We start from the raw sequence: 27021 nt of genomic DNA, 5'->3' as shown, positions 1-27021 counted from the left end.
GGTTCTGGCACTATGAAGGGCTTTCTTATATGTTATTAAACTATCTTTCCAGGCTATGAAAAACTCTTCTGACTTAGTGGAGCGCCACCTCCTTTCCATTTTTCGTGATGCCTGCTTTAGGGAGCGGAGCTGCGAGCTGTACCACGGGGCTAGCCTCCTCTGTTTCACTACCTTCTTTTTCAGAGGAGCAATGGTATCAAGTGTATTACGCAGGAAGGCTGCAGTACTATCAACAACATTATCGACTTGTGTGGGAGTAAAGTTAAGGTGGCCTCCTTCCACTGTGTTGGCAAACGGCACTGAAGTAGATAAAGACGGAATAATTTCCTTAAACTTGGTAACAGCACTGCCAGATAGACATCTGCTGTAGTGGAATTGTTTCCTACATAGAGTATAATCCATAATAAGAAATTCAAAAGTTATTAGAAAATGGTCAGACAGAAGAGGGTTATGGGGAAAAACTATTAAGTGTTCAGTTTCGATGCCATATGTCAGAACAAGATCAAGAGTGTGATTAAAACAGTGAGTGGGTTTATTTACAGTTTGAGAAAAGATAATTGAGTCCAATAATGACATAAATGTACCGTTGAGGCTGTCATTGTCGGCATCTACATGAATATTAAAGTCGCCTACTATGATTATTTTATCTGTACTAAGCACTAAATCAGACAGAAAGGCTGAGAATTCACTTAAAAACTCTGAATAAGGAGCAGGTGGACGGTATACAATAACAAACAGAACAGGCTTTTGAGTTTTCCAGTTTGGGTGTGAGAGACTCAGGGTGAGACTTTCAAATGAGTTATAACTATGTTTAGGTCTAGGGTTGATTAATAGGCTTAGAGATTTAGATGAGAGATCTGATATTTAATAGTCCACATTTGATTGTCCTATTACTTTCTACTATAAGAGGAGTCATCTTAATTTTAATTAGGTTCTTATGAATAACTCCTCTGGAGTTGATTCTTGATTTATATAATTTAGGTGGGCGGGGGGCAGACACAGTCTCTATGGGGTACTGGGAGCGTTGGGTGGGTAGCAGCTGCAAGGAGACAGCAGAGAGGCGTGTAAGACTGCGACCCTGCATCCTGGACTCAACTCTGGGTTGTCATAATTTAGGTTGTAAAACAAACTCGTCCAGATTTCTAGATAAGAGAGCCGCACCACCCAAAGTGGGATGGATGCCGTCTCTGCTAATCAGACCAGGTTTTCCCCAAAATGTTTTCCAGTTGTCTATGAAGCCCACGTTATTTTCTGGGCACCACCTAGACAGCCAGCGGTTGAATGACGACATGCGGCTAAATATGTCATCACTGGTCACATTGGGTAGGGGTCCAGAGAAAACTACGGAGTCCACCATTGTTTTAGCGAAGTTGCACACTGACTCAACATTAATTTTAGTGACCTCCGACTGGCGAAGTCGGGAGTCGACGTGAATAACAACCTTACTGTATTTACGCTTATCCTTAGTCAGCAGCTTCAAATAGGATTCAGTGTCGCCCGCTCTGGCCCCAGGAAAACATTTGACTATGGCCGCTGGTGTCTCTAGCTTCACGTTTCTGACTATGGAGTCTCCAATTACCAGAGTTGTTTTTCTCAGCGGGTGTGTCGCTGAGTGGGGAAAATTGATTTGAAACGTGAACAGGCAGGTGATGCTCCGTGGACATTCGTTTGGAGCTACGACTCTTGCGAACTGTCACCCAGCCACCTGTCTGAGATCACAATTTACATAGGTGTGAATTCAAATCAAATATATAACACTTTAAAAACATCGTGTTGGCCAAACTACTTCATACACATAAATAAAATCATAAACAAATACGATAAAATCATTACAAAGGATTAAAGAGCACAATAAAATACAAAAAGACATAAAACCAATTTAATGGTAGCTAAATAAGGGGAACATTGTACTGGCATCTGCAATAGTTAGTGTTTTAATTCTTAGTGCACTTATGTTTGTGTGTCATCAGTTGGGAAAAGCTGCATTCCAGAGACACAACGACCCTTTAGATGCTGCTCTTTTCTACTTGGCCATGAAGAAGAAAGCTGTCCTGTGGGGACTCTTTAGGTAAGATACTGTTTCTCAGCACATAATTATTTTTTTAATTGAATTAGTTTCATTTCAGTGATGATTCCTACAAAACCTTCATGGAATATTGAGCTGAGTGGTTTGCTTCTATCAGGTCTCAGCATGATGAGAAGATGACTCAGTTCTTCAAGAACAACTTCACTGAAGACCGCTGGCGAAAGGCGGCTCTGAAAAATGCTTTTTCCCTGCTGGGAAAGCAGCGCTTTGAGCAGTCCGCTGCCTTCTTCCTACTGGCTGGATCACTCAAAGACGCCATAGAGGTGTGAATGACACAAACAACACACAAGACACAGACAGAGCTAATTACTGTGGAAACTGCTCCAACACTTCATCTTGATTTCCCTCACACTTGGCATAGTCTTTATTTATGGAAACGCATTGTTGAGGTTGAAGGTCTGTAAGAAAGTTAAATCACTACATCACTCATCATTCAGATCTCTTGCTGATGGAGCTGGATGTTCTGCAGCATTTAAATCACATGCGAGACGTCTAAATTATACTGCTAAGATGCATTTCAAAGCATGTAAAGTTTGCCTTGGTATGAGTTTCTGTGATGCATAGTCAAAATATGTAGGAAGAAAAAAAGCCAATAAAAGAAAAGGCTTACTGTACTGGTGGCTGTCATAATTACTACCTTAATTTTGCTTTGCATTTCTGCACTTTAATGCTTACTTACTTAATTTTTTAAATAAACTAGTTGTAACCCAGTGTCACCACTCCTCCGCTGTTGCTTGCTGTGTAGGTGTTGATGGAGAAGATGGAGGACCTCCAGTTAGCCATGATAGTGGCGAGACTATATGAGGCTGACTTTGAGAATTCATCTACTTGCCAAGGCCTCCTTTATGAGAAGGTTCTGGGCTGTAATAGGGACGGAAGTGGTTACCACTGTTCCAGATTGCACCCTGATCCATTCCTCCGCAGCATAGCCTACTGGATCATGAAGGATTACACCCGTGCCCTGGACACGCTGCTGGAGCGAATCCCTAAAGAGGATGATGAGAACCCTGGTTAGTTGTTTGCAGACATTTTGATCAGTAATACATAGGGTGTGATGGTTCTGAACCCGAAAGCACAGTACAAATTGGGTAAACTACAATTAGATTGTTATTAAAAGTTATGAAAATAATTTATGTCCTGATATTTTTTTTATATTTTTCTACAAATCATCATGCATAATTTAACCACTGCTTACTACATGATGCTTGTCCTCTCCCCTTTACTGTTCCAAACTGTTAAAAAATGTTCCCCATTTACTCTCATTCATCAATCCATAAAAAACAAAGTATGAACTGAACCATGGCTCAAAAAACTGAGGTCTGAACCGAACCGAACGAATTGTTGAACCGTTACACCCCTAGTAATACACGATCACAAGACTGGGAATAGATCTACTAAACACTGTTTGCTGTGCTCATTATTTGTATTGTGTGCTATGCTTAAAAGCTTATGTTCTTTTCCCTTTTCTTTATCCCTGTGTGTTAGATGTGATGGTGAAATCTTGCAACCCCGTGGTGTTTAGTTTCTACAACTACCTGAGAACTCACCCTTTGATCATTCGTCGTCACTTTGCAAATCCAGAAGACACAGCAGTAACTGTGGGCCTCACTGCTGAGAAGAGCAGCGCAGATGAGATCAACCTTATAGAGCGCAAGCTGTTTTTCACCACTGCCAATGCACATTTCAAGGTGGACACATCAATAGTATTGCCACTTACTCCAATCCGGTCGGGACTGTCTTTTATCTGCCTCTCCTGCTACACTTGTTTTAAAGTATGATAAAATGTTATTTACAAAAGCAAATATGAAGACGGTATATGCTGCTGCAAGTGTTTAAACATGGTTTTTATCTTATCTACTGGGGATATGTATGAGCAGTCAATTATTCAATTAGTTGAAAAGGTCAATATCATTGAATACTGAAAAAGTAATTGAATCATTTTTGGAGATGTATTTTTTACATTATAGAGAAGCAAGACTGATGTTTATGACACTGCCATCTGTGCTTGTGTGCTATTTATTCAATTGGACAACACAGCTGAGTGCTCATTATGTGGGATGAAGCTTATCTTTCCACAGTTCTACCAGCATAATGAGGACAAACATTTTGAGCTTCAGCAGCAAAAAGACAAAATGGAGTGATGACAAAAAATGACTGGATTTGTTGCACTTAAATGTTAATGTGACAGCAAACGACAGGAACAAAACTGCTATATAAAAAAAAATGTAATGATACCTGGGGTTCCCTCACTTGGTCACATAGTTTTGTTTGTTTTGAGGAGGGCATGTGATAGTGATGAGATCATGGTGATGGTCACTACTACTCGAATAATCAACTTAAACTGGCTTGATTATTTGACCTAAAACTAATTCTAATGCCCATCCCTAATATCTACATCTTGTGTAGGTGGGCTGCCCAATTCTATCTCTGGAAGTGCTCTCCAAGATTCCAAAAGTTACCAAGAAATCTGGTTCCTCACCTCTCAGCAAAGCTTCATCCAAGGCCAACTTAAACTCAAGCCAGCCCTTGGAAAATGGCATCCAGGGAATGTTGGACTGGAGCCAGCCAGTGGTCAAGGCAGAGGAAGACGAGCTGAAGCTGGACTGGGAGGATGACAAGGAGGATGATGAGGATGAGGATGAGGATGATGGTCTAACTATGAAGAAATCTGAGCCCAAGAAGAAAGCAGAGGGCTGGTCACACAATGGTGGGCCCAAACTGCAGAGAGAGGATTCGCAGGTAGGAATAATATCTCTGCTCACTGTGATTTAACTTCTCAGGCAGTAATTGGACTGGCGGGGGTGAAATATCTTAGAAGAGGGAGCTGAGACTTTCTGTGAGACCCCAATTGTTGCCATGGTAATGAGCAATGCTAATATCCTAGCTGTGTAAACCATTTAAAGGCGTGTTGACATTTCAGTGAAAAAAACGGGTTTTGCGCCGCGCATTCTGTGCTGGTTGGCGGAGAAACTCAAGTATAAGGTCTCGGGAGGGCGCTATACAAAACAACATTTCTTAGCTACAGTGTTAATGTTGCTTTCAGTAGATCGCTAGGTTTTAGAGGCTCAAGCAATTTTTTTTTTTTTAATGATCTTGGTAGCAGCACTTGTGTACTGATGTTTTGCTAGCTAAATATGTTGTCTGTCTTTGTCTGATCTCAATATGAGGATCATAAATTACTGTACAGTTTGTGAAATGCAGAAACATTGGTTACATGCTGTAACCCGAGATTCTTAGTATAGGTGCAGCCTGGGCAAAATAGACCACACATCAATTCAGGCAGTGATTGGCAGCGTGGACAATGGTCAGCACAACCAAGGTCAAAGTTCAACAAACTTGAACTTTTGGCACTCCTGCTCTGTGCCGCACACCATGGTAGCACCACATACAATGGCGAGACGTGTTCAAAAGCCACTATAATGTGAATAGGTTTTCTTTCTGACAGCTTCTTAATGGATTTCACATAAGCAATTTGAAAGATAGAGCTTAAAAATGGATTTCTCTTGGTGAAATCTGCACCCAGAATGTACTCTGGTTGCTTGTAGAAAGTGTGCTTGAGACCCCCTGTACATTTGAATTATGAATTTGGACATCCGTAAACATCCATTGGAATGCTCCCCTAAGGTCAGTAAGTCTACAAAATGTGAGCCTTTTCTCTAATTCACATTTCAGGGAGAGTCCGAGGTCGATGTGATAGCAGAGCAGATGAAGTTCCGTGCCTGTCTAAAGATCCTAATGACAGAGCTGCGTACACTGGCCACAGGCTTTGAGGTCGATGGAGGAAAGCTCCGCTTTCAGCTCTACAGTTGGCTGGAGAAGGAAATAGCAGCCATGCATAAGATCTGCAACTACAAGGTACATGTTGTATTTCATATTGTCTGTGCAACTTTATATTTTGTGCAGTACAAGCTATTAAGGTAACAGTGTTTCTCTGCTCCTGGGTGACTGTGGTTATTCACCTTAAATATTTTAATACAGGCAAAGGAAGAAGATTCAGAGGAGGAGCACTGGGGAGAGCGTACAGCATCAGTGGATATATCAGATGAGGCCCTAGAGCTCACAGAGGCCGGGGCCTATGAGCGTCACCAAATGGAGCGACGCCGTCTTCAGGCCAAACAGCAGCACTCTGAGAGACGCAAAGCTTGGCTGAGGAAGAACCAGGCCCTGCTGAGGGTGTTTCTGTCTTATTGTAGCCTCCATGGAGCCAAGGGAGGGGGAGTCACCTCTGTTCGTATGGAGCTTCTGTTTCTTCTGCAGGAGAGTCAGCAGGTGATCATGCAGTCATACACACTCACACACACACACAGTGTATTCTACTGGATTTATGCAACACAATCTCAGCTGAGCAAAAGCAGATTTACATCTTCCTGTGTCACTCTGTAGGAGACCACGGTGAAGCAGCTGCAGTCTCCTCTGCCCCTGCCTACTACGCTGCCTCTGCTGTCAGCTTGCATTGCCCCCACCAAGACGGTCATAGCCAATCCCGTTCTCCACCTCAGCAACCACATTCACGACATCCTCCACACCACCATCCTCATGGAGGCCCCACCACACCCTGAGATCATGGTTGATCAGGTCCAGACTCAAATAAGAATCTAATTTTATATAGACAAAGTATACAGTAGAGTCCGCAGTAGGGATGCACATTTTCAGTTTTTTTTTTTTTTTCTGACCAATAGTCGACGCCCATTAACTGACCATTAACCGACAAGATTAAAATGGCAGTGTGTCCGATAAGCTTTACACCACATGCCCTCATGAGATGATATGTTGGCTCTCTAGCCTATTTTTCAGCGAAATGTTTAGATTTTTCCTCGTTTAACTCACTATTAATAGTTTGGAATTCTTATCATCAGTTAACGGTTAAACCGTTAGGTGTGTGTGTCCCCATCCGCAGCCTTTTTCTCACAGTCCTCCGAAGTCTTTCATGTTGATTAATGAAACATGTATGTCTTTCTCCCTCAGGTGAATGCTCTACACACACTAGCAGCATCTTTGTCTGCTTGCATCTATCAAGCACTGTGCGACAGCCACAGCTACAGGTAACTGTGCCATGATCCAACTATCCCACAAGATTTTTATTTGTCTTCCTGAAAACAAAAACACAAAAAGGTGGTTTCACACACACACACTTCAGTGAGATGTTTTTTTTTAATTTATTTAGTTCAGATCATCACATACTGTATCAGCACAGGGGGAAATTGAACGCATAAACAGCACAGACAAAACATCTGATCATTTCCTGTGCCCTAACTCTCTGGTTTTGTCTTTGGTTGAGTGCAGTGTTCTTTAACTTTGCCTTCCTAAAAACGAAACTGTCACACCATAAATGCTTTTTGTTTGTTTGTTTTTGTGTCTGTTTCAAGACACCAACATTGTAAGTTAAATCATAAAATGTACTTTTTTATGTGGCAGTGACTCAGTTTACCTTTCTGTTGTTGGTCTTGCAGCAGCCAGACAGAGGCCAACCAGTTTACAGGGATGGTGTACCAGGGCTTGTTGCTCAGTGAGAGGAAACGACTTCGCACCGAAAGCATCGAAGAGCATATCACTCCTAATTCTGCTCCTGCACAGTGGCCAGGTATTAAATCCCCTGCTTCACCAATGACTGGCGTTTTTGGGATTAGATTGAATTTATACTTAAGGCAGAAAATAAATAAATTTGCATAAAGGATGATTTTTCCTTCCTGGGTTTGACTCTTCATCACCATTTTTTGTCATAATTCTTTGAAAATTAGATTGAGATTAAAGGTAAGATAGCTCTTTTTCCATAATCCTTACAAACTGTGTAGAAACAGAAAATGGCTTCATCAGAGACATGACTGAGAATGAATATGAAAAGCAGACTGACTGCAAAGCAGTTTATGCGAAGAGGCAGATGGTGTTCTATAATAGGAGCTTCATGGCCTCTGGGAAGTAACGGAAAGACAGAGGGTGATCACGGCATCATGTGAATGTTTTATAAATGGGTTCAGTTTTTTTTTTTTTTTTTTTTTTTTTTGAAAATTACAGGTTAATCTGTTACACAGATATCGTGTGCATGTGTGTTCTCTCACTACAGGTGTGTCGTCCCTGATTTCTCTGTTGACGTCTGCCAGGGAGGAGGGCCAGCCGAGGCTCAACGTGCTGCTGTGTGAAGCCGTCATGGCTGTTTATCTTTCGCTGCTCATTCATGGCCTGGGCACTCACAACAGCAATGAACTCTTCCGCCTGGCTGCACATCCTCTCAACAACCGCATGTGGGCCGCTGTCTTTGGAGGGGGGGCCAAAGTCATAATTAAACCAAAGAGGCCTGAAGCCCCAGCAGGTAAAATAATTATTTTTGTAGATGATTATTAATGCTGTTGTTAATTACAGATCAATTAATTTCCATCATATTGTTGTCATTATTGTCGTAAGTCTTCCCCTGTGATCATCATTAACTGTCCTTATTCCTTAACTCTGCTCTTGCTGTTGTCTTCTCCATGTGTCGGCTTTCTACATCCTGACTTATCTCTGTTCAGATGTATCTGAGGCAATACTTCCATTCCTCTGGGTCTATCTACATGATTACATAGTCCTGTTGATGCTCCTTAGATGCTGCTGCTCTGTAGTGTCTTGTGTGAGTGTGCCCTCTGCCCTGTGTCCCAGTGCCAGCTGATTTTGAGGCAGCCAGGCCAGAGGAGTCTCAAGAAGAGACAGGAAGACCTGAACAGAGCAGCCTCACCCCAAACCCCACTCCCATCCCCACTGAAACCCAGAAACCCAAACGACCCCCTCCTCTCGTTTCAAGGGGAGAGGGGTTGGGCACTGTGGCACCAGCAACTAATGCCAGCTGTGAGTAACTGTGCTGGTGGGTTGCAGTGCTGGTTTGCAGGATTGCAGTGCATGGTAATCGTGCAGGTTTGCATTGCTGCGGATGCTTGACTTACCCCTCTCTCTTTTGTGCAGCTACTACTGAATGCCCATTACAAAGAACAAAGCCTACTAGTGCTATGAAGACATAGTCATCTGTGTTCTAATAAACCTACAGCTGTGTGTGTATTTGTGCTCAATGTGTGTGCTGCATTGCATGTACATGTTGTAATGTCCTCACGCCCGTCTCATTGTGTCATTGAAGCCACAACTGAGCCTAGCAGGGAGTGTTCAGAGGCCAAGGCTGAACAGCCCTCTGAGACTAACTCTGAATCTGAGACTACACCAGGTACACTTTGAGAAGTTGTCATTCTAATCCAGTAGTGCTGTAGAGCTAGAACTGCAAAACTACTTGTTCAGTTTGTAGCATTACATTTGTAAAAAATGTGAATGGACCAGAGTTGGTCGTTTGTGGTAGAGGTAATAACTACATCACAGAGAGAGTAGCTCTTGTTTCACATGATTCAGCTGTATGTCTGCATCAGACTTCTATTTTCTTCAGACCAAATTAAACTGTGCTCCTATCATGGGGGATGAAAATATGTGCTGGCATTCAGACTGTGTAAGACTGTGTAGAGTCTTAGATTGCTCATAGCGAAGCCAGGAGCCTTTTTGAAGACCTGGTTGAGAGGAGAGGGGCTCTTAAATGCCAGCCTGTTAATAGGAATTTGCCAAATGTCAAAACTCTGCCCTTTTGACCACTGCTGCAACATTTACATACACATCACAAACACACAGCTATACACAAATGTTACCTATTGACTCCTCTCTGTCATGTTCGAGTTAGGACTAATTCTCAAACAAAGTACATGTTGCATTCACCAGTCTCACTGTGTTTGCTGTCCTCAAGTATTGTGGGTACAAGTAACAGCTTTAGCACTTGACTGCTCAACAAATTTTCTATCATTGTTTGATGTTTTTTCAGTGTCTAACCGCACTCTCTGTTCTGGTTTGTGTATTGTTCTTTGTCTGGTGCGATGTCAGAGGTAGTCATTCAGGATAATGGTGCAGGTTTGTGCATAATCTGGTGTGTCTTGCCCTGTGCCTCCATCTTAAATGTTTGTTTTTGTGCATTTATATCCATCTTTTCCAAATGTATTGATTGTCTTTCATGAACTGTAACTCATCAAAGTCATTGACCTCAGTTATATTTCAGATAGGGAACCTCATTTTAGACAGTACACTGTGCTCTATGTATGGTGTGAATGCAGTTCTTTTCCTCCTGACCTATTTCTTGACCTTCTTACCGACTGCGAGTCTCTGCTCATCCCCCACAGAATTGCAGCCTACTGTAGTGTGCTGCAAATTGATCTTATCAGAGTTCATAGTGTAAGAAAGCATCTCTTCATTCTTCTCCTCCCCCAGCAGCTCTCTCTCAGCCCCCAGCGGAGGATGTGGACCGATACAGACGTAGGTTCAACATGAGGATGCTCGTTCCCGGACGCCCTGTGAAGGAGACGCCAGCCGCTCCGCCTCCTGTGCCCGCAGTGAGACCCACCTACAGGGAGAAGTTCATCCCCCCTGAGCTGAGCATGTGGGACTACTTTGTGGCCAAAGTAAGGCATTGAATTCGAAATACGTAGACTAGACTAATGAGATTGGTTTATAATCTTCAGGATACAGAAAAGCTGCTCCTCAGTCTCTCTCCCTATCTGTCTTCCCCCCCCCCTTTTGTCCCTCTCAGCCCTTCCTTCCACTGTCAGACAGCAGTGCTCTGTATGACTCCGATGAAAGCGGTGCAGAAGATGATGAAGACGATGACGATGCCTTCCTTTCTGATACACAGATGACAGAGCACTCCAACCCCAACTCCTACAGGTAGGGCCCCGGCCTGTCTTCCTTTTCTGCTTCCAGTTTAAGCATGCACGTCATCAGAATTTAATCTTTTGCATGTCTGTGTATTACATAGCTGGGCTCTAATCCGCCTGGCAATGGTCAAACTGGCTCATCACAATGTCAAGAACTTCCTCCCTCTCACTGGCCTTGACTTCACAGGTATGCACTCACCTCATCCTTGACCCTAAGCAGCTCCTTAAATCTAATGTACAGTAGGATTGATTCTTTATGAAGATGCACTGAAATATTTTAGGATTGTTTAAGAATAATTGGTATAAATATAAATAAATAAATAAACTATTTGTTGGTGGTGCTGTTGTCTGTCTACAGTTTCTACTGTATATTTACATGTACATGTGTTTATGTCGCAGACTTGCCAGTCACTTCCCCTCTCAGCAATGCCGTGTTGAAGACTTTAGAGAACTGGGAGCAGCTTCTGTTGGAGCTGATGAACAAGTTCGACGGCCCGCCTCCCAACTACATTAACACTTACCCCACTGACCTCAGCGCAGGAGGTGGCCCTGCCATACTCCGGCACAAGGCCATGCTGGAGCCAGACAACACACCCTTCAAGTGAGTACGCACTCATCATACATGCAGTATATGAATATACACACACACACACACACACACCACACACACACACACATGCTAGAACTGGATGATTTAAAGCATTTGTATAAAAAGGTAAACTACAATGTTAAAATAATTTAAGCCTAGTTTGTGCATATGTTTCTTTTCAGGACAAAGAACCACCAGTCCTTTCCAGCCCGACGTCTTTGGCATTTCCTGGTCAAACAGGAGGTTCTTCAGGACACTTTCATCCGTTACATCTTTACTAAGAAAAGGAAGCAGAGTGAGGTCAGCAGCCTGTGTGCTTCAAATACATTTCTACTAATCTGTCCACCACAGTATGTCTACAGTAGCTTACCAATAAGGATGGAAAACAGGGATCTACACACTGTCCACATAGTCTTGTGCTTTTTAAAACACTTAAGCTTGGAGATGATGATGATCTATTTCAGGTTGTTATCTGACATGTTATACTTCGATCTTTTGCCTCAGTATGTCTGATGCATTGTGAAACCCAGGTCTTACCCATGTATCTAAAATCCATCACTGTTCTTAGTGTTTTCTGAGTATTTATCAGTGTTTCTGTTTTTTTGTTTTTGTTTTTTTATTATTGTCATTATCGTTATTTTGGCTCTTTAGGCATCTCCAGTCAAGTACAGGACATTTCACTGCCTTCTGTGATGTCTCTAAATGTTCTTTATTGTTTAATCATGACAGGCTGCTACTGTAGCTGTCAGTACAAAATTAGACAAAAATCCTAGGGTTTATGCTTAGTTTTTTAAAACTACAATGTTAATTTCAGTCTTTGATAACTGCAGTAACCAGCAGAAAGATCTACAGTGCATATCTCCATTCATCCTATTACATGGTTGTAGCTCTATGCCAATGAGGTAGACCGAATTATTCACATTTTATCACCTAGGACACATTAAAGTTTCCATCCCATGTTTTATTTTCCTGTGTTTGTGCATGTGTTTTGTGTCATGCCGTGTTGGTGTGTTCTGTGTCTGTGTTGCCTCTATGTCTGTTGTGTAGTGTGTAGAGAACCACATGGACCATATAAAACCAAATGGCATAGCAGGAGCTAGCAGTCCCTATAAGGTAGTATCATTTACCATACCAGCCTAGGCCCTGACTCTGTTTTTCCATCTGTCTGTCTAGAAGAATCACTGTAAAACCAGGCTTGAAGGAGCAAGTGCATTAAGCTTTATAACTCTTGTACACCAGTTGTACAAGGTTTGAGTTTGTAGGAGATGGTTAGCAGTTGCAACAAACTGGGTGAAGCCTATGGTGTCTCCTCTCCAGGTTGGTCTCACAGTGACTGCTCTGCTCTGGTAATTTTGCTGCTGCAAAATCTACACAAGGCTCCAAAACTTAGATGTTATGACTGATGTTTTCCTCTGACTGGAACACCTTTGACATTCACTCACATAGCTTCATAGCACATCCTACCACTAGCACGTCTTTCTGGGTTTTTCGCTCCTTTTTCCTCTCTAGTCATTCCGCTGGTCCTAAAAGCAAAATAAAGCAGCCTTTAAGAGAGTTGCCACATACACTATACTGTAGTACAGTAAACCTACTAACTTGCATGCTCACTGTCACGGCTGGGGGGTGGGGGGGGGACTACTAAACATTAATTTTTCAAAATTTCATTCAGTGGTCTCAGAGCACTGTAACTTTAAAGTGTCTTGAATCTTGGTGTATTGGTTTTCTTTGCCTTTCCAGGTGGAGGCAGATCTGGGCTACCCAGGAGGGAAGGCTAAAATCATTCACAAGGAGTCTGATATAATCATGGCATTTTCTATCAACAGGGTAAGTATGTATGTGTGGCCTGGTATTATTCATGTTGTGGGGACGTAAACCTCTTTACATAGTCACATTCTGGGGACTCGACATCCTTATGGGGGCAAAAAACTAGTCCTCAACACACAAATCATTAAATCTTAGAATGATGATTTGTTGTAAGGTTAGGGTGAGGTTAGGATGATACAAGTAGTGGATATGGTTAAGAGTCCAGGAAATGAATGTAAGTCAGTGTAATGTCCTCTGAAGTGATGGAAACACAGCGTGTGTGTGTGTGTGTGTGTGTGTGTGTGAGAGAGAGAGAGAGAGATTATTACTGAGAGACGGTTTATTTTTGCAAGTCCTTAATTTTCTAATTATTTAATGATTCCTGGAAAGAACCATGTAATTTTGTAATAAAAAAGGGTAACTAGAGACAACATTGTGATACAGTACCAAATTACACAATCCTTCCCAGGAAACATCTTTAAGTTCCTTTCTAGGAATTTAGAGGGAGCTGTTAATGTTGTCCTTTCTTCCCACCTTCTTTCTCTCCTCCTCCCTTCTTCCATCCTTTCCCAGGCTAACTCCAATGAGATAGTGTTGGCCTCCACTCATGACGTCCAGGAGGTGGACGTGTCCACTCTAGTGGCTGTCCAGCCCTACACCTGGATAGGAGAGGACTTTGATAAGGAGTCCCACAGGTAAGATCTTAGACAATCAAACAGTTTAAGTTCACATTGCACACTTACCATCTTTAAAGACCATCACTGATTGATGGGTTATGTTTTGTTTCACAGCTCTGACGACATTGACCATCGTTCCTCTCATACCAATATTGCCCAGGCTAGCTCTGTCCCCTTTGCACCACCACAGATGCAGGTGTCTGCATCCATGCCATGGCTCGGCAGTGGACAGACTAGCATGGGCGCCAGTGTGGTATGAGCCTATTCACTACAACCACAAATTGATTTATATGTGTATATGTGCACACACAGTCAAACCAGGCAGTACTGGATATGCAGTTGTTAGTAACTACCAGCAGGGGGAAACTAAGCTCTTGCTTTGGAGCCTGTATGCAGAGTCTGACTGTGTAGTTTCTACATTTCCTGACAGTCTGTGCTTCACTATAGATTTTAAATTAATTAGCAACCCATAGTTCGAAATGTAAATGTGAAGAAAAGGCACCAAGTCTCTTGGATTTTGTGCGGCAGTCTCCAGTCCCTGCATATTTTCAGAAGATGTATGTATTTTAAATTTTTTATCATTGTTGAGCCAAACTGAGCCATGACGACTAAACAGATGGCCTGCTGAGTCTGTGGGGGCTGATACAGAGATAAGGTGTGTTAGCATGGCTGAGACTGATGCATATAAACACAGATAGCAGCAGCTCCCACGGCCGGCTACCCAAGGTACAGATTTGCGTCACATTTACACACAGCCAGGGTTCTCCATGTCCCAGCCGTGTTGATAAATCTTGTGTGATACACTGTGCAAGACAGGGCAGGGGGTATCAAATAGGTTCAATGAATTTTAGAAGGGCTTTTTTAAGTGTACAGGGGAGTCTAGTTAGATTCCAATCATTTAATGCCTGGACTGATAGATGTGCAGCATATTGTATGCTGCAAACAGGATATTTGAGGAGTCCATGCAAGACACCTTGGCATTACCTGCAGCTTTTCATTGCATTGCATGATTCAGCAGTGAAGAATGCCACACGAAGACATCTTCCAGCTTCCGTTCCGGATAAGTGTTACAACAAATCGGTATTTATATTTAGGACTAACTGATAAATCATAACCAGGCCACTGAAATATGCAGGAATGGGAGACGCAGCTGACGTCGAGTTATTCAAAGTGGATGAAATTGCAACTGAAGTGTAAACAGAAAAATTAGCTGAACTTTCAGTTTAAGTGAAAATGCTGAGATCAGTTGAAATTTAATTGAGTGAAATCAACTGACATTTTTTTCAACATATCATTCTTCAAACCTTTGCGGCCACAGCCTGTAGTTTTTGTTATAATGTGCCAGTATCTGAGTATCAGTAAACATCTATCAATAAAGTAAATGATGAGTGGTAAATCATGTTTTCTGCTGAACATAGGTAAAGGTTTTTACCCAACAACTGTAGCACATCTGGACATCAGTTTATGGAATAAATGAATGCTTTGTTTTTATCTGGTTTTTAGATTATGAAGAGGAATCTGAACAATGTTAAGAGAATGACATCACACCCCATATATCAGTATTGTAAGTGCCTACACTGAAGTCTATGCACAAAACATCATGAGTATGAGAGTTTGTTTCCCCTGCTCTGTATCTTTTTCTCCTCCCCCATACATCTCCCTTGTATTTTTGTGTGTTGTCCTTATTTCTCTGTATTTTTGTGCGTCAGACATGACGGGGGCTCAGGACGGTAGTGTGAGAATGTTTGAATGGAACAGACCTCAGCAGCTCATTTGCTTCAGACAAGCAGGCAATGCTAGAGTCACTCGGCTCTACTTCAACTCCCAGGGCAATAAGGTACACACATAGTCCACAAAGACATAGACTGCAATGGCTGTATTTTGTCTGTTTGGTCTGATTGTGCTCTGTTCTTCTTGTAGTGTGGAGTTGCTGATGGAGAGGGCTTCCTAAGTCTCTGGCAGGTCAACCAGACATCCTCCAACCCGAAACCCTACCTAGTAAGGTCGCCTTCCACCTCCCCCCGCATCCGTAATCACCACCCCAGCATGCACATTTCATAGCCTTAGCTCGAGGAAAGCTCAAACTACAGTAAATAAAGTCCTTGTAATTGATATGTACTCTACAGAGTTGGCAGTGCCACACTAAGACCTGTGGGGATTTTGCCTTCATCACATCCTCCAGCCTCATCGCCACGGCCGGACAGTCTAATGATAACAGGTCAGCATCTGCAGTAACGCCACCATTAAACCAATGCTATGTTTTTTCTTTTTGTATTGACTAACTAGTAGTAAATGTGGTTGAATTGGTTTTTCCCCTCTATATCCACAGAAATGTTTGCCTGTGGGACACTCTGATTTCACCTAGCAATACCATGGTCCATGGTAAGAAATTCCAGATGCTTCAGATGAATTGGTTTTCCCCCTCTATATCAGTTTTTTTTTTTTGTGAACCACTCTATCTTTTTTTTTTCCCTCCCACCCCTTCAGCTTTCCCCTGTCACGAGAATGGGGCTACTGTGCTGCAGTACGCTCCTAAACAGCAGCTACTGATCACTGGAGGCCGAAAGGGCTTTGTGTGTGTGTTTGACATCCGCCAGAGGCAGCTGCTTCACACTTTCCAGGCCCATGACTCAGCCATCAAGGCCCTCGCACTGGATGCCTTTGAAGACTTTTTCGTCACTGGCTCCGCAGAGGGCAACGTGAAGGTGACGCATCCTCCATCACTCTCTCACTAATCTGCTAAAACACATTAACTTTTGCAGGTACACTTTGTTTCCTGAGGATTAATGTGTGATTAGGTAAGGACCTACCTGGTAAGATCAGAAAACCATCCCACATTATCTACATACTATATAGTCAAGTGACTTCAGGATCAGTTTCAATGACATAATTTAGTCCTTTTAGCCTTGATGCAGGACAGCCTTACTATGTGTGTATCACAGTCCCGAGTGGGTAGTCAAGTCAGTTGGTTATTCAACAACGGTTAAGGCAGCTTTGCACTGATGTTGGACATATTCAAAGTAGCTAAACGTGACTTGTTGAGATGGAATACTGACTCAGGGGTTTCAAATAATGATTCTTTTTATTAACAATACATCTCCTGTTATATTTTCTGTTAATTCACTGGGCCTGGCTGATCATTTAAAATGACCTGGTCTGTCTGACCAGAAAACTAAAACCCTAAGATATTATTTTTACTATCTGGTTTGCACATTTAATCATCACATTTGAGAAACTGGAACTAGAACATTTGGCACTGGTATCAATTTTCTCATCAAATTCTATGCTGGAAAGCAAATACGCTGTAAGTGTTTTTTGTTGAAGTACTTCTTTCATCTAACATAATGAATAAATATCTGAATGATTTACCATAATTAATAATCTGTTTAGTGTCACCAGTTCTGTGCTCATGTTGATTATGGTGATTTGTCAATTGCTATGAAATGGAATCTGTTTAATAAAGAACAGAGACTTGTTCTGTACAGTTATTTTTAAACCACAAAAATGTCACAGCACTCAAAAAGAATTCAATATTTGATGATCGTTGTACTAAGGTCTACGTAATAAAAATGACAAAGAAGAGGAAGAAGAAGGGAGAAAAAAAAAACTTGCTATTATTTCTGACCCATAGCTGCTTTCTCTCTCTACAGGTGTGGAAGTTAGCCGGCCATGGGCTCATGCACTCTTTTAGCAACGAGCATGCTAAGCAGTCCATCTTTCGCAACATCGGTGCCGGTGTCATGAAGGTGGAGACATGGCCCGGTAACCGCATCTTCACTTGTGGAGCAGACGGCACCCTGAAGATGAGGGTCCTCCCTGACCGCTACAATATCCCCAGCAGCTTGGTTGACATTCTGTGATGCCTGCTTCCACTTCTGAGGGTCCAGAGGACAAATACAGAGAGAAAAAAGCTTATGTAACACTCGCTAGGCAGTAACAGTATAATTAATGAGGCAAGACTCCGTCAAAAGATCACCGTGCTTTTGGCATGTTTCGATGTGTGCAGTATTCATGGGTTTGTTGATGTAAATCATATCCAGAATAACAAATGGAGCTACAGTACATCATAGGTTTTTTTTTCTAAAGGCTGAAAGCAAAGATGGAAGGAAAATTTATCATACTTGATTTTAAAGCTAGATTTATTGTAATTTAATTCAAGAATCTCTACTCTGAGTGTGTCCATAGAGAAGCTATGCATGTCCTGTTCTCGTTATGCGGTGCAATCACAGGTCTATTGATAGTGCTCTGTAAAAGTGCTCAAGCAAAAGTTTTAAGTGTGTAACTGTCGTCATTTTGTGCCCACAGCTGAAATCTCTTAGCATCTTCTTTACCCAGCACTGTTTGTTAAGTCAGTGGTTTCCAGTGTGAATCTGCATTTTGTTTCAGTGGTTTTAACCCCCGACCCCCACCCCACCCACCCTCTTCCACCCTTTTGCTCAGCTTTTCCCAGCGCTTATGGAGGACTTAGATGGTGCATTGCTCCGATAGCGAAACCCCCTACCCCTGTTTCACTAGCTGCCCGTCGCTCACTCTGGCCTCTCCCGGTTTGGGCGCCCAGTGTGTGTTCACTCTGCTGTGTCTGGCATCTGCACACCTGCCCTCAAATGCCTGTTTGTGTGGCAGACCCACTGCAAGAACATTCCTGTTTGGAAGATGATGTTTTACTTCTGTGATTGTGATTTCAGTGTTTCCATCAGTCTGGTCCAAACCAAAACACTCATCCACCTGGAGCAAGAAACACAAAGATTCACATCTTGTTTTGCACAAAATATTCTTGAATTTGTTTTTTTAATTTGTGTAATTTTATTATTTACATTGTTTGTTCGGTTGTTCCTATCTAACTTATTGCCTTTTATTTTACGAATGTAAGAGATTTTACTGTATCTGACTGGGAGATGTGCAGCACAGTCTGTTGTATGCAAGTGTGTGTTACCTCGCTAGGTTTTTACCATTTCACCCGTAAGGAATAGATATTTGCACTCAAATTCTGGAGACACTAAAAGTTTATTTGAAACTGAGAGGTTATTAAAGAGGAACCTGTTATATACAAATGAATGTCTGGCTTTGTTTGGCGAACAACCACAACAGCTTGTACAAACATAAAAGCATTTCTTTATTTTTGGTTTGTATCATACCAGTTGGATTAGTTGTAACTTTTGTTGTGTATGTACGGTATTAAACAGATTTGTGTTTCTCTCTCTCTTTCTGTCTACTGTGTATACTGTATGTAACCTTATGTGTTTTACCAGTGGTCTAACTGGTGTGTGTGTGTGTGTGTGTGTGTGCGCGCATGTAATAATGCAAAAGAAGCCAATATTATGGGTAGACACTTGTACACTTGAGCATGGAGGTGTGTGAGAGAACAGATCATGGTCAGAGTTTTACCTTTGTAAAGTGAATAAATTCTTTTTTTATTTCATCAGGGTGATATGGTGCAGTTTTTGTTTCTTTGCTCAAGGGGAAAAAGTGAGCAGGGCTCCTTTACAAAGGCAGGTGGCCTCTCGATATGTATAGACTATCAGGGGGAATAACATGCACTACAAAAACACAAAAGATGTTTTTCATGCAAATGCATCTGATAATATACTACACAGACAGTGACACGAGGCCAAGCTCAGTATCTACAAACTGAACTGTCTGATACAAAATAAAATGTTTCCCATTATTAGTAACACCATGTACATTGTGAATACAATACAGCAGTATTTATTTTTGACACTCATTGACCAAAATGTATTTTCTTCAGTGAAATGTTGACTTTTTTGACAACCAGCTGCAACAAGAGGATAAATCTTGGCAGTGTATGACAAATTTCCAAAGAATGAATAGTTGGTAGTCAGCAGGCATATCTACATGTTGTCTGTCATTTTTTGCTGTAGTTTTCATTCATCATAGCTAAAGTGGACCACATAGAGCCTGACGTAGCTGTGGTCCCACATATACAGGTGTCTGTCCTTTGGGCTGTACGAGAGCATTGCCAACACTCCATCTGGAGACCTCAGGTCAAAGGTTACATTGACTGGTTTTTCCTTAAGCAGGTCAAAAGCATAGGTGACTCTGGTGTCCTTGGTGTCAGTGACATATAGTACACCACAGGCGATGAAGGCATTGCCAGCCTTGGTGTGGGGGTAGGTGGTGTTTATGTAGGACGTGATGGAGAAGGTCTTCTGGTCCAGCTGGGCCACTATGATGCTCGCATCTATGCTGGAGGCAAAGATCAGCCACAAGCCATTCTCATCTGCTGCCAGTTTGAAGTAGGTCTTGGAGTTGTGGAGCAGGTAAGCGAGGTTGTTGTACAGAGCGTTGTCTACAGACAGCGTGAGAAGCTTCTTGGTGTGAAAGTCAAACCTATGAACAAGCAAGAAGAAAGTTGTTAAGCAGAGGGAATGGACCAAATGGAAACAATAGCCAAGCATCTATCTCTGCATCCCACTGTCTGTCAGCTTACCTGGCAATGCTGGACGTTCCAGCAATATGATAATAGAAGGAACCATTGTGAACAGTGTGGCCACAGCCGTAGTAGAACTTCCTAATATCCACAGAATCACTACTGTTGGTTTGGAAGGAGGCAATGCCTTTGTACTCCTTCACCACACGACCTGGGGAAAAACAAGCTAACTGCTAAACAAACCATGTAGAGCTTATTAGACATCCTGTAGTCTAACATGCTTTTGTTATTTTGGCATAAAAGGCTTCAACTGAATTTTAATTACAAGGATTAATAAATTTTCTACCAGTGTCCATGCTGATGGTCCTGTGTAGTGAACCTACCAGAAAAGTGTTCTGCCACCCATATTCGCTCATCATTTAGTTGAGCCGTGTCTTTCATCCATGTGCCAAATGTGCTCTCCATCTTTGTCACATTCCTGGGATTGATCAGTGACTTAATGAGACACTCTGCAGAAAGCAAAATAACAAGCTTAGATACTTATTTTTAAACCACACAGCACATATTGTCAGCACTCTAGATCTTCTCAGAAAACCCACCATTTTTCTTAGATGGCCGCTCGTGTTGTTTCACAGCCTCCTTTACAGATGAAGTTTCATCATTTGGAACATGTAACAGCCCTGTTAGAAAGAATATCGGCCTATGTTATTCAGTGTTCACACTATATCTGGCAACACAGTCTCACCACAAGGTCCATGCAGTAGCTGTTTTAGATCCTACAATCTTATCAGTGCAGAGAAAAATGGAAGTTTGAATATTTACAATTTCAGGACAGCTGCAGAAGATTGTGTGATAACATGCTCCCAGAGCTCATGGTAATATTGTTTTGCCAACTTTTTTTCCCCAAGGTCAAGACTAAAGTTTCAATGTCAAAGTTCATTTGATGTTACTTAAAAAGATCTCACACCCAGAGTCTGAGCAGCCTGAGGGTAGTAGGCCCTGTGGTGCCTTGTTCTGGGAGGCCCCTGAGGGCCCGGAGGTCCAGGAGGTCCAGGAGGGCCAGGTGGACCAGGAGGACCTATACAAAAATAGGATTATGCTAAGGATACTGTATTTGTATTCCTTCCTATCCTACATAAGCATTATTCTACTGGAAATGGAAAACATTAGTAACGCTCTACTTGCCCTCGATAATGATGTCATTGGATGGTTGTCCCTTCTCTCCAGGCGGACCAGGCTCTCCTTTTTCACCCGGTTCTCCTCTCTCACCTGGCAGCCCTGTGGAGGACATTATGTAAAATAGTTCCAAGATTGCATAAATAGCTTCAATACACTTGTTCCTATTGTTAAAACCATGAATGATTCCATTGACTTGCTGGGGTGAATCATATTGACGGCTGTGGAGGATAACAGAGTGAAGTGGGAGAACACGGGGAGACAATTTTTTCGGTTCATTCAGCTGAAGCTCGGAACCACAGAAATGAATAATATTAGCTGAGAATGTTAGAGATGGGCACTTCTTTCAACCTCTTCAATCATTGACGAATTACAAGCAGCCTATTGTCCATCAGATCTGACGTGGGTTTCAATATGGATAGATAGTAGATAGATGTGTCAGTCAGTTTGTGTGTGTGTGTGTGTGTGTGTGTGTGTGTGTACATGCTTTTGACTGTGGTATTTTTACTGTTAGCTTACACTATCTCCTTTTACTGTTACACTGTACCAGTAGTTCTTCACTTAAATGGTCAGTTTTGCTCGAGGACACAAAAAATATTGAGGGCGAGTAAAAAAAACAAAAAACAAAATAGAGCCTCAATTTTTCCTTACCTTTTTTTCCTCTTTTCCCATCAGCCCCGGGCAGTCCATTCAGTCCTGGGTTGCCATCAGTCCCATTGTAGCCAGGCAAACCATCCGCACCAGGCAAACCTAGAGTAATACAAAACATCATCACAATGGGCTGAGTGCAACACATATTCAGGAAGTACATGGGTCAGCACACCACAAAGGAGACACACAGAATGGCTATCATTTTAAATTTGGAGCCAGAATTAAGGGTTATCCTACCAGGCGGTCCTGGGGGTCCTGCAACAAAGGGTTTGAGGATGTTAGAGAATAACAAGTGATATTTTGGACATAATTAGCAGGTTTTAAGTATATACTTTACAAGACATACCAGCTATGCAGACTCCTTTGGTGCTGTTGCAAATGTCAATCAATAATTTGATCTGAGAAAGCAAAGATATCAAAATATTATTAAAATATTGAAATGCTAAGTTTTACCAAAAGGGCCAGATTAATGTTACTTCAGTAAAAGTATAAAAGTATTATCAGCAGTATACTGTATTTTTAATGCATCAAAATTAAAAATATTCATGCATCTGAATGTTCATGGTAAAAGACTTTAATATATATTGTATCAAAGGATGAATCTTGCTATGTTTTATTATTGAAGCTGGTCAAGCTAATTTACCTACATGATGTGTCATGAACTGATCTTATTTAGTTTGTAGAATCTTGATTTCCAAAGTAAATAGCAACTATATCTGTCAAATAAATGAGAAGTAAAAAAATACACTACTTCCTCTGAAATGCAGTGGAGTTGAATAGGTATCAAAGAATGGAAACACTCAAGTATCTCCAAAACATATTTAAATATAGTAGATGTACTTTGCAATGCTGCATTTCAGCCAATTTGATTAGGAAAATCTTATTTAGGAATATTCAAATTGTAATCACAGTATAAACTAAAATATAAAGACCCTAAAGATACTGCAGAATTCATTTTGGGCTTCACTACAACACAGAGCTGTTAAGATTGTGTGGCACCATAATGTCACCTTATTATTTCAGTTTGTACAGTGCTAGCGGTGGATACACTATTACCAAACAAACAAATGAATTTTACTACCACATACTAGACGTGGAACCTTTGGGCGCTCTGATGGTCCCAAGCCTCAGGACCATTGCCTATTTTAACCGGCTGGTGATCCACCATTACCCAGCAATGACTGAATCAACCTGCAGTACACTGTGTGCAGTAGTTTTCCTCATCCTTTCTCTCCTGTACAGTCTACTAACAGGTATTTCATCTCACCGGGACCATGGAGTAAGTCATCATCATCATCATGTCGTCCTGCACATGTGCCTTGTGGAAATTCTGACTGTGTCTTTGCTTGTGCTTCCACTCATGTTTCTTCTTCTTCTTCTCTGTTTCTTCTCCCGCTTCCTGGTTAACCTCCTGCTGATGGTGCTCCTGCTCCTCCTTCTGGTGAAGCTCCTGCACCTCCTGCTCCTTCTGCAGCTCATCACTCCTCTTGTTCCTGGAGTATTGGTACTCATACTGGTCATACTGGTATTGTGTATGTTCCCCAACACTTGCCTGCATCCCCGCCGCTCCTCTAGGCACCTCCTGGAGAAACTCCACCACCGAGCTCTGCTCCACCTCTGTCAGTCTCACCTCTGTCTGCTCCAGCTGGACACGTTGTTGATTCTGCTGGACCAAGAGTACAAGAAGGCCCACAGAGTTCATCAACGCCACAGCACATGTCCCATAGAGCACTATCCTCTGAGGAAGAGTCATGCTGGGTGTCGGGATCCACATGGTTACCACTTCACCTCTTTTTTTCTGAGTATCAGATACAAACTTCAGCATTTACAGGGGGATACAATTTCAACACAGCACTGAATATAAAAGACAAAAGTCTGAAAAAGTCCAGGATTTATGACCTTGTAGTCCAAGATGCTGCCAAAAATGTTTTTAAATCAAACCAGCTAAAGCCAAACTAATCGAACAAGAAGAAGATCTTTTGCTGAAATTCAAGTTCCTGTCCAGAATATTTCAAAGCTCCAAAAGGGTTCGGTCAACTTCAGCGTTTGTGCTCCACCCGGATGGTCTCTCTGAAGGCAGACTGGTAAATTCAGTGCTCGTTGTGTTATTTGCCAAGCACAGAAAGGGTTGTTTGAGTGTGTGCGCCTATTTGTGTATGTGTACACACGCATTTGGTAATGTACTGTAGGAGTAGGAATTACACAATCTTCTGAGCCTGTCTGGGAAGAAACCCACGCCTGTTCAGTCACCTGATTTATATTCAGTAAGACCCATTCCACTGCACTGCCGTGGGCAGGCTGACATCACATACATGCCACACACAGGCATGCACGTGATGGACACATAAACATGCTCACATACATAACACATGAAAACATGCATTACACAAGAAAACTGCCTTTTCATTATTATTATTATTATTACAGCAATGAAATGAAAATAATATGACATCAAAATGCATAAACATCATAATCCAGAGTTGGTTCATGCCCAAATCCTTCCTTCGTCTCTCCACTCAGTGCTGGTCCTTACATCCTTGCCACTTGCACTAACGGCAACAGTGACCTATTTCCATTGTTCTGATTTGGGCCAGTAAATGGACAGATGCAGGCGTTTTAAAGATTTCTTCACAGTGAAAGGTAGCTGGTCCTGCCTGTTTTGATGTAAGTACAGGGGTAGCTGGCCCATTCTCCCTTCAGTAACGATCAGCAACTTCAATAACAGAACAGTGAGTTTCACTGAGTCGATTAACTGGAATCACTGTTGACAAGGAGCCACGCTGGATTCATGTAGTTGACCTACATGCTCTTGCACCCATGTTACAATGCCATAAAACTTTTTTTGTGCTCACACACACACAAGCACACATTCCTGGCTTACCAACAGTGAACTGTTCGACAACACAGACCAACACAATGGACCACTATTTCTAGACATTTTGGGAGAAAAAAATACAGTTAGTTATATAAGTTCCTCTTTCATAATACATGCAAAACTGCTTCAGTAACTGAACTGTCTGTGGTGAACAAAGACAAAAGCTTTCTTGGTGTCATCTTGGCTCTCTTGACTATATTGTTATTAAAATCTAAACATCTTGCCTTGGCAAACGTTCTCTACATAATCATGTAACATTGTACTCTAATAGCATTTCAGTTCTGGGGTGTTTCAAAGGCAGTGGACCTCTTCCAAGCAGTGCTCTAACACCATGAGCTAAGTGTAAAAAGATGCTCGACCAGTAGAGCCTTTGAGGATTTATTTTAGCTGCTGTGATCCTGTGCCGCACCTGAGGACTGAACCCAGCACTAAAATAGGCTGAGGGTGGCTTTTTGACCAGATACACTTGAGCTTCACTTCTTGGAGCTTTTTGATACTTTTCTTTGGACTTTGGATTTAAAAGTTTGATAAGCATCACAGTGGTCCAATCCATGACCTCAAAGGCTGAATCCAAATATGCATTGCTGACTTTTATCATATGTGCAGAGCTCACCATCATCACGTCAAATATGCAAGGATGCTAGACCACAAGGGGGTGTGAGTTTGGTGAAGTAAATTCCATCAATAGTCTCCTGGCTCCTTGCGCCATTTGGTCAGGACCATGTGAGCAGCATTTATTAGTGGTTGTGTCCATCCTGTGGGTTTGTGTCTGAGGCCATAGGTCACTGACAGCCAGCTGTTGGACAGATTGAAGTGCTCCAGCAGACATACAGTCATGAGAGTTCTGGGGTCTTTCTTTTGTTGTCACTCATTCACTGTGGTTCAAACAGCAGGAAGAAATAATCATTTAGCATTGTTTTCAAAGCTCATAAACTATTCAGATAAAGTGAGGCTCTATTAAACGAGACATGTGTTGATGAGCCCAGAGAGTCTTCTCCACCTCTGGGCTCTTTTTGACCTTTTTGTTTCATCCTCCATGGGGTGCTGCAGCTGCTTGGAAAGCAGCCTAATCTCTCTTCTCACCACAAAGCTGAGAGGTCCATATCTGCCCTGCTGCCCCAGAGCAAGGACAGCCAGATGATCTGACATGTCTCCCCTAATACTATATCCTCCCACCCACCTCTTCTCTCTGTCAGATAATCTTTTTTTAATTACACTGTTATCTTTGATGATTCACAAGTTTAAATGTATTATTATTTCAGTGGCACAATTCATCAAATGCATAGAGAATAAAAGAGGGGAATAAATTACATTTATCTTTTAATGAACATCTGTGAACCACCTGAATATGTGTTGACTGCAATGAGTAACAGATCTTTCAAGTTATAGTATGTATGCTGTGTAGGTTTATTACATAGGTATAGTGATGGAGCAAACAGTAAAGCTACACTCTTTATGGCACATAACTCCCAGTGAGTTCATCTTTAAGTTGTATCCTTGCCAGCTTTTCAATGCCCTTTTAAAAAGAATTGTGAGATCATGTCCTGAAGGTTGTTTAGTCAGGTTGCAAATAGTCTGACTCATTATCGATTCATTTGTGCTGCATGTCATAGCCCCCTCTATTTCTCATATGCTCACCGTTTCTGTTTTATGGAAATAATGTTCAGACATCACACATGTTCTGAAACTGAATTCATTTTCTTCCACTTTCTGTTAACCATGTTTGTTCAGTTCTGAACAAGTCCCTACACATGCGGTGGGGACAAAGATGTGGTTGACCACAACACGCAGCTCAGAGACGGGGTTAAATTAACTTCTGTTTTCAGACGAAATGGGGGTTGTCTCTACATAATCATGCAGAACAATCTATGTAGGTCTAAGCCATCATTACTGAGGCAGGGCCTCAGCACACAGTCGGCCATTTAAGCAGTGCACATTCTTGTACTCGAACGTGGGCAGTGAGTGAATTCACAGAGTCCTTTATACTGAATGAGTAAATGGAACAAAGGCAGAGGCAAACTGCATGGGGTCTGTCATAAACTGAAAAACCTTGTAAAAAAAAAAAAAATATATA

General features: G+C 41.9%; 2 protein-coding genes across 6 annotated transcripts in view; one reads left to right on the top strand and one right to left on the bottom strand.

Moving 5' to 3' along the window:
- The window catches only part of dmxl2 (Dmx-like 2), a 42461-nt gene extending 23537 nt beyond the window's left edge, over window positions 1–18924 (top strand). For 2 of the 4 annotated variants that reach the window (XM_020605767.1, XM_020605766.1), the window contains exons 28-54: window positions 1971–2068; window positions 2184–2349; window positions 2832–3096; window positions 3572–3774; window positions 4493–4825; window positions 5759–5941; window positions 6065–6355; window positions 6470–6661; window positions 7052–7128; window positions 7537–7667; window positions 8148–8393; window positions 10346–10536; window positions 10665–10798; window positions 10890–10975; window positions 11188–11389; window positions 11560–11677; window positions 12425–12490; window positions 13115–13201; window positions 13754–13875; window positions 13972–14110; window positions 15361–15421; window positions 15567–15694; window positions 15778–15855; window positions 15984–16075; window positions 16187–16239; window positions 16345–16562; window positions 17508–18924. In XM_020605767.1, coding sequence (XP_020461423.1) covers window positions 1971–2068; window positions 2184–2349; window positions 2832–3096; window positions 3572–3774; window positions 4493–4825; window positions 5759–5941; window positions 6065–6355; window positions 6470–6661; window positions 7052–7128; window positions 7537–7667; window positions 8148–8393; window positions 10346–10536; window positions 10665–10798; window positions 10890–10975; window positions 11188–11389; window positions 11560–11677; window positions 12425–12490; window positions 13115–13201; window positions 13754–13875; window positions 13972–14110; window positions 15361–15421; window positions 15567–15694; window positions 15778–15855; window positions 15984–16075; window positions 16187–16239; window positions 16345–16562; window positions 17508–17717 — 4170 coding nt within the window. In that variant the 3' untranslated portion in view covers window positions 17718–18924. The remainder of the gene's footprint in view (window positions 1–1970; window positions 2069–2183; window positions 2350–2831; window positions 3097–3571; window positions 3775–4492; window positions 4826–5758; window positions 5942–6064; window positions 6356–6469; window positions 6662–7051; window positions 7129–7536; window positions 7668–8147; window positions 8394–10345; window positions 10537–10664; window positions 10799–10889; window positions 10976–11187; window positions 11390–11559; window positions 11678–12424; window positions 12491–13114; window positions 13202–13753; window positions 13876–13971; window positions 14111–15360; window positions 15422–15566; window positions 15695–15777; window positions 15856–15983; window positions 16076–16186; window positions 16240–16344; window positions 16563–17507) is intronic. The other 2 variants (XM_020605768.1, XM_020605769.1) reach the window with 2 other exon arrangements.
- Window positions 18925–18941: 17 nt separating this feature from the next.
- On the bottom strand, window positions 18942–24127 carry gldn (gliomedin). Of its 2 annotated transcripts, none has more exons than XM_020605763.1 (10): window positions 23340–24127; window positions 22419–22470; window positions 22310–22327; window positions 22073–22171; window positions 21431–21523; window positions 21213–21323; window positions 20845–20925; window positions 20629–20754; window positions 20306–20456; window positions 18942–20205 (listed from the first exon to the last, which is right to left on the bottom strand). In XM_020605763.1, the coding sequence occupies exons 1-10, from the start codon at window positions 23895–23897 to the stop codon at window positions 19740–19742; spliced, it is 1755 nt and encodes a 584-aa protein (XP_020461419.1). In that variant the 5' UTR covers window positions 23898–24127; the 3' UTR covers window positions 18942–19739. The 2 variants fall into 2 exon arrangements, with proteins under 2 accessions (XP_020461419.1, XP_020461420.1); XM_020605764.1 differs by having other exon boundaries at window positions 22073–22153.
- Window positions 24128–27021: the final 2894 nt, after the last annotated feature.

The sequence above is a fragment of the Monopterus albus genome, unplaced genomic scaffold (assembly GCF_001952655.1).
Source record: "Monopterus albus unplaced genomic scaffold, M_albus_1.0 scaffold72.1, whole genome shotgun sequence".
Lineage (NCBI taxonomy): Eukaryota > Metazoa > Chordata > Actinopteri > Synbranchiformes > Synbranchidae > Monopterus > Monopterus albus.
Note: the sequence above shows the minus strand (reverse complement) of the source record. Positions and strands in the feature narration are given on the sequence as shown.